Below are 18,868 nucleotides of genomic sequence, written 5' to 3' on the forward strand. Positions count from 1 at the left end.
TCTTTCGAGCTGAAATATTGTTTTTCTGCAGAAACATACAAGGTGAAAAACTAATAGGTGATTTAACTCTTCCCATTTGTGAAAAAGGAACCCACTCCTTTTCCCCCTATCTCCTCTCTTGTGATACACTTTTGAGCCTGCCTTGTGCAACACACAGACTGTGCAACCACACTTGGACTTTTATTTTGACAAGTTTTTGGTGTTTTGTCTTCCACATTTATGAAAGTGTTGGTGTGAATGTTGAGTCACGTTTCATGAATCAGTCACGAATGCTTCATGTGCAGTTCATGACAGCTGTTATGAATGTGTTATGAATGAACCCGTCAAGAAAAGTGTTACCATATTTCTTCTAATTTTACCAAAAGTTCCCATTCTAAAGTGTCATGTACAGTACTACCGGGACCGTGATCCAAATCATATTGTGTGTGACACTGTTGGAAAGCCCTGTCTCTCCTACATGATGCTATGCAGTTTTTCCAATGGTCAGATCCTTCGCATCAAAATATATGCAAATTAGCACACATTTAATTAGCCTAATTAGCATATTTAAACATAAAACTAAAGAATACTTGCAATATTTTTTTTCCATTAAGCATGCAAACATTGTAACTTGCAATATGTTTTTTCCATTAAGCATGCAAACATTTATTTAGAATTCACAATGTTTCGGTCATGGACCTTTCTCAGGTGAATCTTTTACAAGTTCAACTGGGTAACCTATTCCGACGCACCTGTCCCCACAAAAGAGGTGTGCAAAAGCGCTTTGTAAACCTCCTATTTATATGAGTATTCAACTGGTAAAATTTCATGAACATATCTTTATTTTTTTTCCCCTATTCACCTGTAGTGGCTTGCCTTAACTAAAACTGGTTGGGTGGTGTTTGAGTTCCAGGCTCTGGTAAAGTGCTGTTGCAGAGCCTGGAACTCAAACACCACCCAGCCACCCAACCAGTTTATATGTTGGGTGGTGTTGTTGACTTCCATGATCTGGTAAAGTGCAACAGGTTGGGTGGTGTTGTTGACTTCCATGATCTGGTAAACTGCAACAGGTTGGGGTGGTGGGATTCAGCCTTTGGATGGTGTTGGAGTCTTGTGGATCAATTTCATTGTCAGCACTTTCCTGAGGAAAAAAGTGTGTATTCTTTATTGTATCAATCAACAAGAACTGTTCTTTGTCAGGAAACAGTACATGTTAGAGGAAACAGTACCAGTAACAGTACATGACCATCTATTAGTACTGAAATGCACTTACAGAAAATGGGAAATTAAATATTGATTGAGATTGATGATTTGTAGTATTACTGTAAACCCTCAAAATATGGGCCATTTTATATCAATATTCCATTTATAGCTGGGCCCTAGATAAAAGCCCGGCCCAGCTATATAAGAAAACAATAGTGAACCATCAAATACCCCAAATATGTCAGTGCATAGTTTCAGAGGCGGTGATGAACTATAAAGAAATACAATTCAGCATCTAATTGACACAAATGGAGTGAGGAGCAGCATCTGATGGATATCAGAGCGAATGTGTGTAAAATGTTTTGAATGCCAATTGAATGCTGTGAAGTCTCACCTGAGTTCAGTCCAGCGTTGGATAGGTTAAAAGGTAGTAAATATCATCACTGGCTGTGGGTTGAGGAAGATGATTGGCTGTTTGCATGTTGGAGGTGGTGGGTTGAGCGAGCTGATTGGCTGCTTTAGCACTGGCAGGGTGTTGATCAGGAGCTGAATGTACCAGGGCGTAGATGGAGGTCAGTGCTGGACTGCTCCTTTGGTCACTCTGGTTGGGTTCATCAGTGGCATGTGGAGATGTAGGCTGTATTTCGGAGCCCACACATGGGTCCTAATGGAGAATGGAAAGACATTAAAATCAATGAGTCTGATGACACACCATAAACAAATGTCAAACATGCAAATGGAAATCAAAAGTGCTCACATTAAAAAAATGGATGTACTCACTTGTGTTTGTGACATGTTTTCGGAAAAAGCTGTGGGTGATGCTAATGATGAAATAATAATAATATAATAATATATGAATTTATATATGAATGATAAAAGCTAATAAAGGCAAAAGGCCAAAATTATATACTTAAAAAAAAATATGTGCTCATTCATGTGTAATTACTTCCACCAATAAATCAAAGTATTCTCAAAAGGAGAATCGTGCTTGGAGTGTGTGTAGTTGGAGTCTGCAGCAATATACCATCTCACCAATAGATGGAAAAATTTCCCCCAATAATTAATTTCCCCCAATGTGCATAACTATATTCAAAACATAACACATTATTGCAATTATTCATTTGTATGGACTGTTTTGGTGTGTGTGTGTGTGTGTGTGTGTGTGTGTGTGTGTGTGTGTGTGTGTGTGTGCATGCATGTGGACGTACCCTGCTTCCTATTGACTCTGCTCTTCATCAGTCTATAGGCCACTACAACCACAGCAAACATCACCACAGCTGAAACCAGGCCTCCAGACAGAGGAACAAGATGATCTAGTGAAGTACAGAATGAAGGTAAAGCTCAAAACAGCACAACTGACAACTAAGCAGTACTCTTCCAGTCTAATAGTTATAGAAGACGTGTTTATGATTATGATGATTACTATTATTATTATTATTATTATAATTATTATTATTATGTATGTCTGTCATCTATTTGTGTGTGTGTGTGTGTGTGTGTGTGTGTGTGTGTCTTTGTGTGTGCAACAACCCATGTACAGTTAGTGAAAGAGTAAACTTTAATTTGTGTTGTGATAGATTGATTGATAGATTGATGATGTCAGCTTCTTTAGGCTAGCTTGACATGGAGAGTAATTTACTGCCTTAGCCACAAGGTGGCAGTCGTACATTTTTAGTTTCTGTAGAATGTGTTTGATATGTCAGACATATTGACTGTTGAAGATAATTAAAAAGGGCATGAGTGCCTCACCGCCTGATGCAGCTGATGTGGGATCAGACTGAAAGCGTGTGGTCCTCTCAGGCTCTGTGATGTGGGAGAGTGGTTGGGTTGCTGCATTATCAACACAGAAAGACACATTTGAAATGAGAGGTTGAAATTTAATGACTTAAAACATGCAGAAATTCAGAGCTACAGAAGTAAGCATCAAGCCCGGAGAAAAAAACCTCTGACATGCGGCTTATTGTTTTTCTAAAACAGTTATTACATACCTGGACGATTGTAATAAAAATAAAGGCACAGCAACCAGGACTTTTACAGTTTATTTATATATCATATCTTCTGTCAGAATGGTGGCCAAGCAAGGTCAAGATGCAGCAGCTCTAACTTTTGTATCAATTTGTGGAGGTGCAGTAATATAGAATGGAGTGTGGTCAATGTGAAGGGCTGTGCTGGGTTTTACAGTGGTAATCAACATAAACAAAAACCTGAACTTTTTGATTTAGAATTATCAGTGTCAGTAATACAAGTGATTACTTTCTAGAATGGTCTATACATGTTACAAATGTATTAATGTGCACTTACCTACTATGAGTTTCACTCTGGTGAAGAAATGGGTACCTTGTTCATCAATCCCACACCTATATATCCCTGCATCCTTTGGTGTCAGGCTATGTATGGTCACAGTGAGGATGTGTCTGTTTGTATTGTTCTGCAAAGATACTCTCTTTTTGTGGGTCCATTCTTTCCAGTGTGTGGACCAGATGATTTCAACAACATCATTACACTCTCCTTTCAGTAGGTACTTTGGGTAGGCCTCATTACTCTTTGGATATGGGCAGTTGATGACAGCATCTTCTCCCTCATATCCTGTCACAGTGATCTCATACCTCACACAACTCAACTCTGATAGAGAGACAGAATGACAGGGAGGGATAACATGAACAACAGGTATAAATATTGAAGACATACAAAACTCATGCCTTCCACATTGTTGATGCTGATCAAGGGGATCAAACCATAAGTCAAGCACAAAACAGATCATTTTCACTTTGTTATTAAGAACAGTGAAAAAACTTAGGAGTAACATGTATAAATACAAAACTGTTTTCACTGTGTTGTTTATACAATAATCAATAATTTAAAACTGTGCCAAAATATGTCATGTGACTTACCCACTGTGAGCTTCACTCTGGTTATATACAGTGTTTTAAATACGGTCACTGCACATATGTATATCCCTGCATCCTTTGGTGTCAGGTTGCGTATGGTCACATTGAAGACATTTGCGTCTTTCTTGTCCTGCAGAGATAATCTCCCCATGTGAGTCCATTCTGCCTTGCCATGGGACCGAATTAATTCAACACCATCTTTAAACTCTCCTTTCAGTAAGTACTTTGAGTTGGACTCAAAACCTTTCTGATATGGACAACTGATGACAGCATCTGCTCCCTCATATCCTTCGACTAAGATATCCTCACAGGTCACACAGCTCAACACTGAGAGAGAGAGAGAGAGAGAGAGAGAGAGAGATAGAGAGAGAGAGAGAGAGAGAGATAGAGAGAGAGAGAGAGAGAGAGAGAGAGAGAAAAGAAACATCAGACTGTCAAGAAACATCAGACAGACATCTAAGGGCCAATCAGGAAGGGTGCTACATTGACTTCCCAAAAGCATTGACATCAGTATATAAAACGGTTCTTACCATTAAGGCAGAGACACATGAGTTTGATGGATGTCCTCATCTCAAATATAACAGCCGTCTTAAAACAAACAATCGTTTTTTACTGGCATTTCCCCTTTTAGCACTGAGGCTGATTGGCAGCGTAGTTCTGAATCACAATAGGACCCAGCTTCTCTTCTGAGATGTTATCTCAATTCCACCCTGAGGAAGACACATTTCTGCCTTAGCACTTTCAACATACAGCACAAGTATGAATCAAATCTCTCTGCAGGAAAACTACACGAGAAAGGTGTAAAAAAGGTACCCACATCACAACAATGAAGACAGCATAAATATCTGTATAACATTAAACTCAATAATTTCCTCCCAACTGTCCCCTATTCAAAGAAAATTCTTGCTACAAAAACTACAAAAACAGTCCAAGCTAGACATTAAGTCACAAAGTGAACTCAATGTAGAAACAATTCTGCCTATACAGTATATGCTGTAAATGCAAGCTTACATTGCATATAATATGCTAGTCTCTTGAGGGAAACCAGTAGCCTGTTTATTATGACCGCCGTGCAACAGACATAGAAGTGTCCGCCGCTTTTTTCACATGCACAATTTTCTGACAAGGAGTCCCGAGACAATGAAAGACCGGGGTGCACGAAACTTGGTGTGCATGTAGCCCCACAAGATTAGCATGGAACCATTGTTTTTTGTTTAGATCTGTTGCCCCCCCCTCCGGACTGGACCCCTGAAAGGAGGGGGACACAGTTTTCGGTGAATATCTCAGGAATCATAGGGTCTAGGAGGACCACATGTTTATTGTGTGTTTGCCGTAAGAGGCTATATCAACCCATACCATAATCCCTAATTTCATGTATGGCGCCACCTAGTTAACACCCTATGAGCCCTAAGCTGTTTTAAGGGCATTTTCACTACCTCTAGTTAGAAGCATTTATCCTGGTCATTGTAAGTGCCATTCACACATGCTACATATTGTTTTTTTCAGCACAGTCTAGGCTATCCAGATCTGCCACAATATCATGTATAAATACTTGCATTGATTTGATTTAGATTTTTAAATAATAAAAAGTTGAAAAGCGTACTATACAAATTCTTACATTTTGATGTGTATCTCACCACAGCAAGCTCACATCTCGACCAAACTTACATGGTTATGTAGGCCTGACTGTCCTGAACACGGCAATATAAGAACCATGGTGGAGGTATACTTTGGGGCTGAGCAATTTACAGAAATATGTGGTGTGTGCCTTCCAGAAATAAATGGCAATTTTTATTTAGTGATGAAAAAATGACTTTTTGGCACTTTTTGCACTCCATATTGTGAAACTAGCTGATCTTACATGACTTGTTTGCGGTAGCACACATGACGTGCACAGATGATGATTCTCTATAATATTTGTTTTACTGCATTGCAATGAACAAAGTAAAGGCAAAAAGTGTTTATTTGTCAAACAAATTTGGATGCAATATGAGTCTTGAATTGGATACCATACAGGAGTGTGCTAGGATCTCAAAACCGTGTTATGAACGTGACTTGTCATAGAGAAACACATGATAACATTGGATTATGAACATAGGCTATTCCACACAAAAACACGAGGTAAGTGGAGCTAAATGAAGTTATTATTTTGCTGTCACTTCGTCTGATTTATGGCCTAGAAGGTTGTATTTGTATTTCACGAGGAAATCAAACGAGAGTAAAGGTAGCCAAAGATATATGACATTATTATTTGTTTGTAACTTCGTCTTATTTTATCATACGAAATGATCGATGTATTTGGTATCAATGCAAAGCTCTGCTTCTCCTCTTTCATTTGATATGCGTGTCATGTCTGTGCGATGCGTGGTCCGCGAGTAATTTAAGCGAGAGTTCTGGATGCGCCGGTGAACGCAGAGCAATATAGACTGTAAATATGATATACTTTGATTTAACTTCATCATTTAATTTTATTTTCATACTTGATCGTACAGACAAGTGTCCAGTATCGTTGGAAAGCCCCGGTTCTGCTCTTTCCTGCAATATAAGTTTCATCTCGCTGTGACTAATAATAGTGGAGCAATGTAACAAAGAAAATGTGTGCGTTTTTTGACGCACTTTGCGTCCGTCGGGCTCATAGGGTTAAAAAGGAATAAATGAGGTGTCGTAATCGCAATCGTAATCGTAATTGGCAGTGTAGGATCACTGTGACACTTTCTGAATGCATGCCAAGTTTCATGAAATTCCGTTCATGGGGGGCCATACAATAAAATAATTCATGTTCCTATACACCAACTGGCCTGTGGGTGGTGGGACACAGTTTTTTGTGAATATCTTAAACTTGAACTTTAAGACCTGGGAGGAGCCCCTTTCTTTTTTCGTATGTTGGTCTTATGGGGCCATGTCAGCCCATTCCATAACCACTAATTTTATGTATAGTGCCACTTAGTCAAAAATGAAAAAGCAAGAATGAGGCATTGTAATCTCAGGTATCTTTGGTTGCAGGTTCAAAACTGCACAGAATTTAAAGTATGGGATCATTATGGCACCCTCTAAGTTTTGTGTAATTTGTTTCATGTGTGACCATACAATAAATGAATATGTGTACATTTAGTGATTTTTCATACTTGATCGTACAGACAAGTGTCTAGTCTCGTTGGAAAGCCCCGGTTCTGCTCTTTCGTGCAATATAGGTCTCATCTCGCTGTGACTAATAATCGCGGAGCAATGTAACAAAGAAGAATGGGTGTGTTTTTTGACTCACTTTGCATCCGTCGGGCTCATAGGGTTAATTTCATGATTTTTTAAAATGTTCTTACTTGATTGTATAGACAAGTGTCTATTATCATTGGAAAGCCCCACTTCTGCTCTTTCGTGCAATAAAGGTCTCATCTCGCTGTAACTAATACTCGCGGAGCAATGTAACAGAGAAGAATGGATGTGTTATTTTTTTTTGCCTGAGAATCTGAGGGGGACACATCCCCCCCGTCCCCACCCCCATCTGCGCCCCTGCACACACACATATACAGTACACACAAAATCAGGTGCACACATGCACACATTCATTTACATACATAAAAGTTGCAGCAGGGGAGCGAGTAGGAGATGTTACTTTTACATAACTAGCACTGTAAGCTAATTGCTGTAAATATCCTAATATTGTTGCTAAAATGCTAACATTATTCCAGCATGGGGTACATGCAGGTCAACAAAGTTGGAGAAGTACTGAGATGTAGGCTGGGATATGTTTACTTGTGTACTGACATTAGCACTGAGATGTATGCTAGGATATGTCAACTAACTAACAGAAGGTCTATAGCCTCACGATCACGCTTATGAAAAGGCAGACTGATGGATTGAGAAATTTTGTAAAATATACATGCTAAAGCTGTAGAGGAAGCTCTACAGAGATATCTGCAAGCATAAAAAACAGAGAAAACGAAAAGCGAAAGCGAAAACGGCAATGAAATCGCCAAACCTGCATAGTTTCCCTTTAACTTGTGTACTGACATTAGCACTGAGATGTAAGCTAGGATATGTTAACGTGTGTACTCACATTACTCAAAACCTTGGCAGTGTCCTTGTTACATAAGGTATGCATGCAAAGCTATTTAGCATAATGTATCATACCTTGCCACTTGCTCAATCACTATTAAAATATTCACCTCTTTCAGATAGTGGCCATTGTAAATCAAAAAAAGGCTATAGGGTACGCAAACCATATGATTATTGTGCTCTATACATTTGCAAGTAGGTGGCAAAAACACATTAATTAAATAGTTAGTATTCATATAGCCTCCTTTTTGTTTACACAATGTCTATCATGTGGATAGGGGGAATACACTGATGTTTTACAAAACATGATAGATACAATAAGTTAAATCAATGAAATTATAAAAGTCATCCTATCAGTATCAATTATGTCAGTATTCAGAATTCTCAAAAGCAACTCACCCCTACTTTTATCTTGCTGATAAAGTTTCACACAGCTTTTGGATCCTCAGTGACTATACCGTTTGTGTTGCTATAGGTCTATCTGTGCTGTGTAGAGTGAGCTCTAGTCCTGGTTGTTTCAACCACCTGGATAGAGTAACATTTGGAAATTATCTTTGGTCACCTGCCATCTCGACTCAAACCAGCATCTGACACAACTGTATCAGACTTTCTCTCTCTCTCTCTCTCTCTCTCTCTCTCTCTCTCTCTCTCTCTCTCTCTCTCTCTCTCTCTCTCTCTCTCTCTCTCTCTCTCGCTCTCTCAAATAATCTCGTCCTCTCTGTGTGTGGCACTTTGTCTTAGTGCATTTGATGGTTTTATTCTGTGACAGATATGTATGTGGGATTAGTTTGCACTAACCTTTAAATTATATTTTATGAGGTCAAGTCTTTTGCAAAGACAGGAAACTTCAGCTGAACTAAAAGCCACAGGGTATTTCTGAGAGAGAGAGAGAAAGAGAGACACACACCCACACGCGCACACACACACACACACACACACACACACACACACACACACACACACACACACACACACACACACACACACACACACACACACACACACACACACACACACACACACACACACACACACTCTAATGTAGAACACAGTAATGTGACATACATACCACATACAGTACAGTGTGTGTACTCTCTCTCTCTCTCTCTCTCATTCTCTTTGACCTGTTTGTTTGTGTGTTTGTGGGTGTGGGGGGGGTTGGGTGGGTGGGTGCGTGTGCGCATTGCATGTGTGTGCGTGTGTGTTATGTGCATGAGTATGAGTTTGTGTGTGTGTTCTACCTCTATTCATCCTGGCTCCTCTGTTCATCAGTTTGAAGGTCATTATCAGCACACCAAGTAAAACCAGAGTAGCCATAAAAATAACATACAGGTATAGAAGATGACCTGTGAAGAAAATAGAGTGTGCATGCAATGTTTGTCACGATATTGCTGGGAGTGTGGAACCCAAATGCAGGGCAAGGCGAGGGAAGGCCATTTTAGAATTAAAATAATCTTCCAACGTGAATAAATCACAAGAGCAACAACAACAACAACAACAACAACAACAACAACAACCATGAAAGGATATGACTAGAATAATGACTGACAAAGACTGAGGGGAGACAGAGGGTTTAACCCTATGAGCCCTTGATTGTTTTAAGGGCATTTTCACTACCTCTAGTTAGAAGCATTTATCCTGGTCATTGTAAGTGCCATTCACACATGCTATATATTGTTTTTTTTTTTCAGCACAGTCTAGGCTACCCAGATCTGCCACAACATCATGTATAAAAGCTTGCCTTGATTTGATTTAGATTTTTAAATAATAAAAATGTAAAAAGCATACTATACAAATTCTTACATTTTGATGTATATCTCACCACAGCAAGCTGACATGCTCGACATGACTTGCATGGTTGTGTAGGCCTGACTGCCCTGCAAATGGCAATATAAGAACCATGGTGGAGGTATACTTTGGGGCTGAGCAATTTACAGAAATATGTGGTGTTTGCCTTCCAGAAAAAAAAAGTGATGAAAAATTACTTTTTGTACATAAAAACAACTCTGAGATGAGAAAATTCAAACAGTTCAACATATGAGTTGTAATCTCATGATTATTTATCTGAAGTGTGTGAGTGTGTGTGTAAAAACAATGTAGGATAAGTGTATTTTCCTGTAAATCAGATCAGTAACAGAGAGAGCAGTCAATACAGGGTTACCTGAAATGGTGTTGTGAGTGACTCTGTCAGTGGATGGTGAGGTTTAGCCAGCTAGACGGCTAGCTTCTATGGAGTAAGGAACAAATATTAGATCTATACATTAAACAAACTTTAAGGTTGGCTTTTTCCATAATTGTTTTCATTATGAAACTAATGTCAAACAGTAAAGTATGTTTTATATATGCCTCTTTACCAGTTGTGTTGATAAATGTGGAAACTGTGGAAACTAGTTTGACAAGTACATCCACATAGTAGCTAACTCTGTCAGCACAAAACTGAATATGATTGTCCAAAAATGAGATGTGATATATAATATATAACATACTTACCTACTATGAGCTTCACTCTGGTTATATAATCTGCTCCAAATATGTTAACTGCACACATACAGTATATATCCCTACATCCATAAATGTCAGGCTACGGATGGTCACAGAAAAAACATTTGTGTCCTTCTTGTCCTACAGAGATACTCTGTCACTTTGCATCCATTCTTCCCGACCATCTGTCCGGATGACATCAACACAGTGTTTATACTCTCCTTTACTTAGGCACTTTGGGTAGGACTCAGAACCCTTTTGATATGAACAATTGATGATGGCATCTCCTCCCTCATATCCTCTCACTAGGATCTCCTTACACCACACAGAGCTCGACACTGGCAGATATTAAGGAAAACATGAACAACACAAAGTGCCATGGATTAGGATCCACTATTATTGACACACATTATAGGTCCTTCCTCAAGTGATGGACTGTGTATTTGAAAATGTATTCGTATTTATCTGGTCACACATACAACATTAGCTGTTGTCTTTCTGCAAGTCACTTTACTTGTTACCAGACTTTGATTTATTTGGCAACATTTACATTAGGGATCCAAGTCCCAAACTAGGCAGTTTTGAGTAGTGTTAATTCAAGTATTCCTTATATAAAAAGAAGCATAAACAGCTTACCAGTGATGTAAAACATTATGAATTTGAAAGAGGTTTTCATTTCAAAAAGAGTAGTGTTACTCAAGTGAATCACCAATCAAATCATCTCCTAGACAATAAGTAAAAATCAATTTGACTTCATATTTGATATCTATTCTAGCTCTGTTCATCCCAATGCCTTTAAATCATTAAAATTAGAAATATCTCTCTGTCTTTCCCCCCTCTCTTTCTCTCTCTGTCTGCCTCAGATGAGGATGGGTGGGGTTTAAATGTGCTGCCAATTTTCACCAGTCCAAGTTGACCTTTGTAGTCTAGCTATCACTCACAAAGGGCAAACATTCAACTGCATTGCTATTCCACAAATCAAAATACCAGAAATATGGGCATTCAAGATCAGCATTAGATTCAACTTTATTGACCAGGTTTGCATAACCAAACACGGAATTTGACTCTGGTTAATCTTTGCTTTCAAAGTACACTCAACAATAGCATAACAAATAATAAAATACAGGACATTAAGAATAGATTTGCATTCTAGAAGCACTTTGAGCTAAGTGTTTGCCCTGGCTGGCTTTAGCCTGTACATGCAGGGTATAACTATAGCTATATGTTTGCTCAGTGTTTACTTTTCTTTCTTCTTTTAATCAAATTCTGGGTCACAGTGATTACTGAAGACACATCTGGGGACAGCTCCAGCCCGGGGACAGGTCAATGAGTATTGGTTGACTTCCACTTTTATGAAATGATGCAGGACCTTGAGACTTTTTTAGATAAATGGTGTTGTAAATAAGTATTTTGTACTGTCATTTAAAACAAAAGCACTTTTTTATTTTCATTTATGTATTTATTTTTCAGGTTTGGACTTCTCATTAGGAAGCCTCACTTTCATGTATCAAACTAAATATTTTAAATATGGTAAGTATAGTGCAAAAAAAGAGTTCAAAAGCTTAATTTACATCCATCATTTGAAAATTTGCATGGTGAAGCTTTGTATACTCTTTATAGTGTAAGCCCGGACAAAATTAAAACAATTATATATTTTTCTGAATGAAAATACATCAACAAAGCCGTGGAAGAAGTATTTTTCGTTGATCACGCAGTACAAAGCTAGCAGAGGTGTGTTTACCTGAGAAATGTATCCCCTAAAGAGATTTACAGCAGGTGAAATAGAAAAGGCCACAACATTTTTTGCTTAAGTAGCAGAACTCTAAATTATTTAGTCATTTTACTTGGCATTCTATTTTTGAAATTAATTGTAAAGTAATACACTGAAATCTGCGCTCTAATTCATCCCAAGGGTGCTCTATTGGGTTGAGGTCAAGGAATCTGCAGGCCAGTCAAGTTCATCCACGCCAAACTCCGCCATCCATTTTGGGGTTCAGGCTCTGGTAGGCTGCATCGCTTTGGGTGGAATTGGGGTTCAGGCTTTGGTAGACTGCATCAGGTTGGATGGTGTTGGGGTTCAGGCTCTGGTAGACTGCATCACTTTGGGTGGTGTTGGGTTTCTTAGAGTCAGCAGCACTCTAATGATCCGAATTATAGTTTATATATAATGTTATCAATTCACATTAACTTTGAAGTTCAGTTCACTTCCAGGAAACAGTACCAACAACCCTCCATTAGAAGTGAAATGGACATACTGTATGTTTAAGCAAATGACATGTTGAAATAATCAAGTTTAAGTTTATCATAAGCATCATTACAAGGTTAAGATAAACCAATTGGGCTCACAGGTTTTGATTTTCCTGTTGAAGACTGAGGCGTAGATGGTCTTTGAGCTGTAAATGAGATAAAGGTAAATACATACAATTCTGTTACGTCAGCATATCAGTTTGAGAGGCTAGCGATTGAGACACAAATCATGGGCTAGAGTCTAGTCTAGTATATGTGTGTGTATGTATGTGTGTGAGAGAGAGAGAAAGAGAGAGAGTCCTACCTCTTTTCCTCCTAGCTCTGCTCTTAATCAGTATAAAGGTTATTATCACCAGACCAAATAAAATTGAAGCAGCCTTGAAAACTACATGTTTAAAATGACCTGTAAAGAAAACACGAATGAACACAAATAAAATAGTGTTCAAGCAACGGGCAAGTGGACAACAGGCAAAAACTGTATGTGTGTCCCTGTACCATTTTCTTCATTTGGACATAAATAAATGGTTAAAATGTGCATGAGTCTGTGAGTATGTTTGTTTATACAGTGTGTGTGTGTGTGTGTGTGTGTGTCTGTGAATGTGTGTGTGTGTGTGTGTGTGTGTGTGTGTGTGTGTGTGTGTGTGTGTGTGTGTGTGTGTGTTTGTGTGTGTGTTTGTGGATCACCCCCTCACCTGATGATGCTGACCTGACCTGACACACAATTTATATATAACTGAGTAAAATGTATTCAAATGTACTTCCTGGGTCTCCGGAGAATATATATATATATATAGTATATTTATATGTGTGTGTGTGTCTGTGTGTGTGTGTGTGTGTGTGTGTGTGTGTGTGTGTGTGTGTCTGTGTGTGTGTGTGTGTGTGTGTGTGTGTGTGTATGTTGATCACCCCCTCACCTGATGATGCTGACCTGGTGTCAGCCAGAAAGTCTGTGGTATTTTCGAACTCAGATGCTGGTGTTGTACTGGTCCCTGTTTAAGTTATACATTTTAAAAAGCATTTCAAATTAGCCACTTGGGTTTGAGGTCAGAGAATGCACACAGATCACACTTTTCATTGCATGAGTTTCCACACATATCATCAACCTTGTCAAACAAATACAATACATAACAATCTCATGGGCAGTTGTTTTCGTGTGTGTGTGTGTGTGTGTGTGTGTGTGTGTGTGTGTGTGTGTGTGTGTGTGTGTGTGTGTGTGTGTGTGTGTGTGTGTGCGTGTGTGTGTGTGAGAGAGAGAGTGTGTGTGTGGGTCTGAGTTCATGTGTATGCATACGTGTTCAGTGCAGGGCAGTGTCTGACAATATGCATTTGCTGGTCAGTATTGTTTACACAAAACCTTCTTGTGTAAATCAGCTGACATCAAGACAAGGCTACCTGAAGTGGTGCTGAGAGTGACACTGTTGGTCGAAACTGTTGTTGAGGGGTAGAAGTGAGGGGAGAGAGAGAGAGAGAGAGAGAGAGAGAGAGAGAGAGAGAGAGAGAGAGAAGGATGTACGTGTATATATTATGAGAGTTGGACTTTCTGGACTTTTGTTTCACATTTACAAATAAAACACTCCAATATTTATTTATTTTTCCTGTGACAGACAGGAACAGATAACAACCAAGAATTCAAAAACATTAACTCTCTAAGCGCCACCATCGACTGAAGTCGACAAGATGCAGTACTGAATAAAACCGCCGATTTGGTTAAATAGGGTGTCAAATTTTGTTCAATCTCCTTGCCACTAGTTGGCAGACATGTCATACTACATCTCAACTCAAAATTACGTCATGCTTCTAAACAAAGCGCTTTAAATCATTGCGAAATATCAGCTGAGCTAGTCTGCGTGTGAGCCATTGTAACAGAGCGGTATTGTGAATGTCAACGAGTATTGGCATTAGATTATCGTGTAATCAAGTTACATTTCAAGCTCTTCCTCAGACTCTTCAGAAATGTAACTTGAATTTTAATAGATTAAACTCATCGTGAGCAAGTGTGCAGACCTTTTTCTTCATTTTGGATCTTAAATTGTTGGCTCCTGCACCTTTATTTGGATGTGCACACTTTCTTCAACTAAATACATGGTCATAACTTACCCATAAAAACACTATAAACAGACGTGTCATTCGTACATGGACATCATAGTGTTAAAAACGTATCTAGGTGACTTACCTACTATGAGCTTTGTTCTGGTGAAGAAATAGGTTCCTTGTTTGTCAACCCCACACCCGTATATACCTGCATCCTTTACTGTCAGATTGCGTATGGTCGCAGTGAAGTTGTTCTTGTCCTGCAGAGAGAATTTCTCTTTGAGGGTCCATTCTTGCCCATCTGTGGACCGAATTATTTCAACACCATCTTTACACTCTCCTTTCAATAGGTACTTTGGGTAGGACTCATAACCCTTCTGATATGGACAGCTGATGACAGCATTTGCTCCCTCATATCCTGTCACAGTGATCTCCTCATACTTCACGCAGCTCAAGACTGACAGAGAGACAGAATGACAGATGAAGGAGGGAGAACATGAACAACGGGCATGAATACAAACATAAAAAATCTTTCTCTCAACATTTCTTGAGCTGCGCATAGGGATCAAGTCAACCACAAAACAAGGGAAGCACTAAGGAGTAACACATACAGTATTTACAAATATAAAAAAAACATGTTTTACTGTGCTATCAATAGAATAATGAATGATTTCTTAAATGTGCCAATGTATGTTGTGGGACTTACCCACTAGCTTCACTTTGGTTAAATAATATGTTCCAAATATGTTAACTGCACACATATATATCCCTATGTCCTTCAATGTCAGGTTATGTATGGTCACAGTGAAGATGTTTGTGTCTTTCTTGTCCTGTAGAGATAATGTCCCATTGTGAGTCCATTCTGCCTTGCCATGGGAATGAATTAATTCAACACGATCTTTAAACTCTCCTTTCAGTAGGTACTTTGTGTAGGAGTCAGAACCCATCGTATATGGACAGTTGATGATGGCATCCCCTCCCTCATATCCTCTGACTGAGATCCCCTCACAGGTCACACAGCTCAACACTGAGAGAGGGAGGGAGGGAGAGAGAGAGAGAGAGAGAGAGAGAGAGAGAGAGAGAGAGAGAGAGAGAGAGAGAGAGAGAGAGAGAGAGAGAGAGAGAGAGAGAGAGAGAGAGAGAGAGAGAGAGAGAGAGAGAGAGAGAGAGAGACTGGATCCGACTGGAAAGGGCCAATCAGGAAGGGTACTACATTGACCTCCCAAAATTACTGACATCAGTATATAAAATGGTTCTCACCGTTAAGGCAGAAGAGCATGAGTTTGGTGGATGTCCTTTTTTCAAAAATAGCAACCATCTTCCTTAAAATAATGAAATATATCATTGTTGATAGGCATTTTTTTATTTGGCACAGAGGCTGAATTGGCAGCATAGTTCTGAATCACAAGCCCCTTTCACATTCAGAAACGATACATTAGCGTTTAAGAAATAGCGGGTTCAGGGGATTTCGCAATGTGAAAGGTAGACGTGTTCTGGTCCCGGGGTTGTCTGTAGCCGGGTTCAGAGGCGAGTTATGGGAGGCGTTGCCTAGCAGCACGTCACACGCAATTTGGGAGTGAACAATGACGTTAAGCATGCCTTGGACCTCGGAGATAAACTGATAAACACAACTGTCATGCTAGTTCTACGTGGTTTAGCTTCCAAATGATGGCGGGCCACTTGTTATGTTATTTGAATGCCAAATGATGCCATATTTCAGTGTGCTGAGTCCTGGACAACTTCTGCTCTGACAGTTAGCTCGTTGGCTAGTTAGCTATCATTAGGCAAACTTTCTAAAAAGACGTGCTGCTGGCAGCAGACGGTTTTGGTAACCTAGCAACAATAAACACTTGACCGAAGTGCTGAGAAAAGGAGGTTCAGGGCACTCTCAGCATAAAAAATGTGATTGTTGGACACATATATCTATGGACACAGCAGCTAAAGTTATCCTAGTCTCTTGTGTGTTTCCTGTATTTTAACCTCCTGCCTGGCCAAATACGTCATCAGTCACACACCCCTAATAGCGGGGTTGACCTCTGTTCCTTTCATATTCAACACGGCTCGGCTCTGATACTACCCCCCGAGACGGGTCGGATTGCCGAGGCGGGTTGACTCCCCACCCCGTGTCGTCAATGTGAAAGGAACAGCCTTAACGTTAAATTCGGCTGATTTAGCGTTAAATTCGGTGAATGTGAAAGGGGCTACAGTAGGCCGTTTTCCAGCGACAGCGTACCTGGTGTTGAACTGGTGCTGTTCAGAATTCTATGAACCCCACTGCTATCTAGTGAACCAGCCCGCATTTCCACCAGTTTTGAACCGAACCAAGGATGCGTCATCAACAATGGATGTCGCGTTCAAAATCAAAAACAATATTTATCCTCCTGAGACCCGAGAAAAAAAAAGTTTTAATTTTGAGATTTTTTTTAGATGATTTAAGTATTTTGGTCTAAAGAAACATGCTGCAGCAAAAAAAAAATCCAAAAGTGTTCTTAATTGCTGAGTTATCAGATGTCCTCTGCAGATGACATCGGGACTATCCGAATGTCCTAACCCTATGGGAATTATGAATGTGTAGTAATAGTATTGCATTAAAGTCAATGGAGTGTTAGGGTATGTGAGATATTACAGGCAAATAGGTGGCCAAGAAAGGCTTTGCTCCCCCTCAAGTGTTTTTAACATAACTTTCAGAGATGGGTACTATAATGAAGTGTTGCCATAATGGCTGAATAAGCATTCAGACAGCCATAATAATGAGCCTGGCTCATCGGTGTTGCAGCCAGTCTGCATACATGGCACACTGTAGAGCTAGGTTTTAGGTTTGGAGGGGTTACTACACTCTCCCTTTAATGAACATGTGTTGAAGAAGTGCAATGGCTTGCTGTGAGGGCATCAGAGAGTATACACCATGATAGGGACTCTCATTATTTGACCTCTGACCCCTGTGCCAAAGACCCAAGAGATGAATGAAACGTTAGTGTTCAGGGGATCCTAGGATGGCAGAGGTACACTAAAGGGATGCTTGATGGATAAATTGTTAATGTGAAAGCACTTTTAGGAGTGGCAAATAATAATTTACAGGTAAATGGAGTAATTAGTTACCCAAAATACAAATTGGGTAATGTACATTGAGGCAAATTCACCTACAATGTACTTATTTCTTGATAAACCTTAAAGCTCTAGCTTACACACTGCTTCTGGGGCTGTATTGTACCTTAAGGGATCCCATTTTATCCTGTATCTCCTTTTATTTATTAGAAATAAGTAGAAAAGACCTTGTTGTCTCACTCAACCCTCTGCCTTATAAAACTTAGAAATTGGTTAAAAAGCAGGGGGTACTAAGTCCCGATGTCCACTACAGCGGACATTGAACAAAAGTTATGTTTTGAAGGTGTTAGAATTGCTGGATCTTTCTGAAATTTCTCTGAATTCAAGTTGAGACTGTCATTTTTATGACACAAATTGACTGTGTGCAATAAAACACATAATAATGACCAAAAAGGGTCAATTACCTCTGTTGCTGCCATGAAATGAAAAAAACTCAATAGCCGCCATTTTGAAAATAAAATTTGTGAAATCTGTTAACCCAACCCACATAATTGTGGTATCACCAGAAAGCCCAGGATGTCCTCTTGAGAGTACAAAAGGATTTGAATAGTTGGCATGAATGGTATTTCATTTATAAGACTCAGACTGATGTCCCCTACAGAGGACAAAAATGAATGGCCGGGTCTCAGGAGGATATTCTTTTGATCCCGTGAGGGAAATTCAGTCTCCGCATTTATCCAAATCCATGAATTAGTGAAACACACAGCACACAGTGAACACAAAGTGAACTGAAACACTCACTAAACTAAACCTGCTCAACAGTGCCACTCGAGGGGTAAGGTGCCTTGCTCTTGGGCACTTCAGCTGTGGATGTGGACATGGGAGAACCTCTCCCCAGCCCACATTTTTCCAACTGGTCTGGCAACCCTCCGGTTACAAAC

General features: G+C 39.5%; 2 protein-coding genes across 2 annotated transcripts; both read right to left on the minus strand.

The window, feature by feature from the left end:
* Positions 1-1,730: 1,730 nt before the first annotated feature.
* LOC134076975 (high affinity immunoglobulin alpha and immunoglobulin mu Fc receptor-like) lies at positions 1,731-4,221 on the minus strand. The gene is made up of 5 exons (XM_062532304.1): positions 4,074-4,221; positions 3,484-3,804; positions 2,932-3,012; positions 2,391-2,495; positions 1,731-1,846 (listed from the first exon to the last, which is right to left on the minus strand). The coding sequence occupies exons 1-5, from the start codon at positions 4,219-4,221 to the stop codon at positions 1,797-1,799; spliced, it is 705 nt and encodes a 234-aa protein (XP_062388288.1). The 3' UTR covers positions 1,731-1,796.
* An 8,284-nt stretch (positions 4,222-12,505) lies between these two features.
* LOC134076985 (CMRF35-like molecule 6) lies at positions 12,506-15,829 on the minus strand. The gene is made up of 5 exons (XM_062532314.1): positions 15,589-15,829; positions 15,025-15,339; positions 13,766-13,840; positions 12,951-12,997; positions 12,506-12,742 (listed from the first exon to the last, which is right to left on the minus strand). Exons 1-5 carry the CDS (start codon positions 15,827-15,829, stop codon positions 12,563-12,565), a joined length of 858 nt encoding a protein of 285 aa, XP_062388298.1. The 3' UTR covers positions 12,506-12,562.
* Between the last annotated feature and the right edge of the window lie 3,039 nt (positions 15,830-18,868).

This window comes from Sardina pilchardus, chromosome 1, assembly GCF_963854185.1.
Source record: "Sardina pilchardus chromosome 1, fSarPil1.1, whole genome shotgun sequence".
NCBI classification, from domain to species: Eukaryota; Metazoa; Chordata; class Actinopteri; order Clupeiformes; family Clupeidae; genus Sardina; species Sardina pilchardus.

Bases quoted from the DNA above. Each gene is read 5' to 3' on its own strand.
- LOC134076985 (XM_062532314.1), bottom strand. From the start codon at position 15,829: ATGGGTTCTGACTCCTACACAAAGTACCTACTGAAAGGAGAGTTTAAA. The intron at 12,998-13,765 runs GTGAGGGGGTGA...TCTCATTTACAG, and splicing joins CACCAGGTCAGCATCATCAG to CTCAAAGACCATCTACGCCT. The intron at 12,743-12,950 runs GTGAGCCCAATT...TCGGATCATTAG, and splicing joins CAACAGGAAAATCAAAACCT to AGTGCTGCTGACTCTAAGAA.
- LOC134076975 (XM_062532304.1), bottom strand. From the start codon at position 4,221: ATGGGGAGATTATCTCTGCAGGACAAGAAAGACGCAAATGTCTTCAAT. The intron at 3,013-3,483 runs GTAAGTGCACAT...TTGATAATGCAG, and splicing joins CAGAGTGAAACTCATAGTAG to CAACCCAACCACTCTCCCAC. The intron at 1,847-2,390 runs GTACGTCCACAT...ATTCTCCATTAG, and splicing joins CAGAGTCAATAGGAAGCAGG to GACCCATGTGTGGGCTCCGA.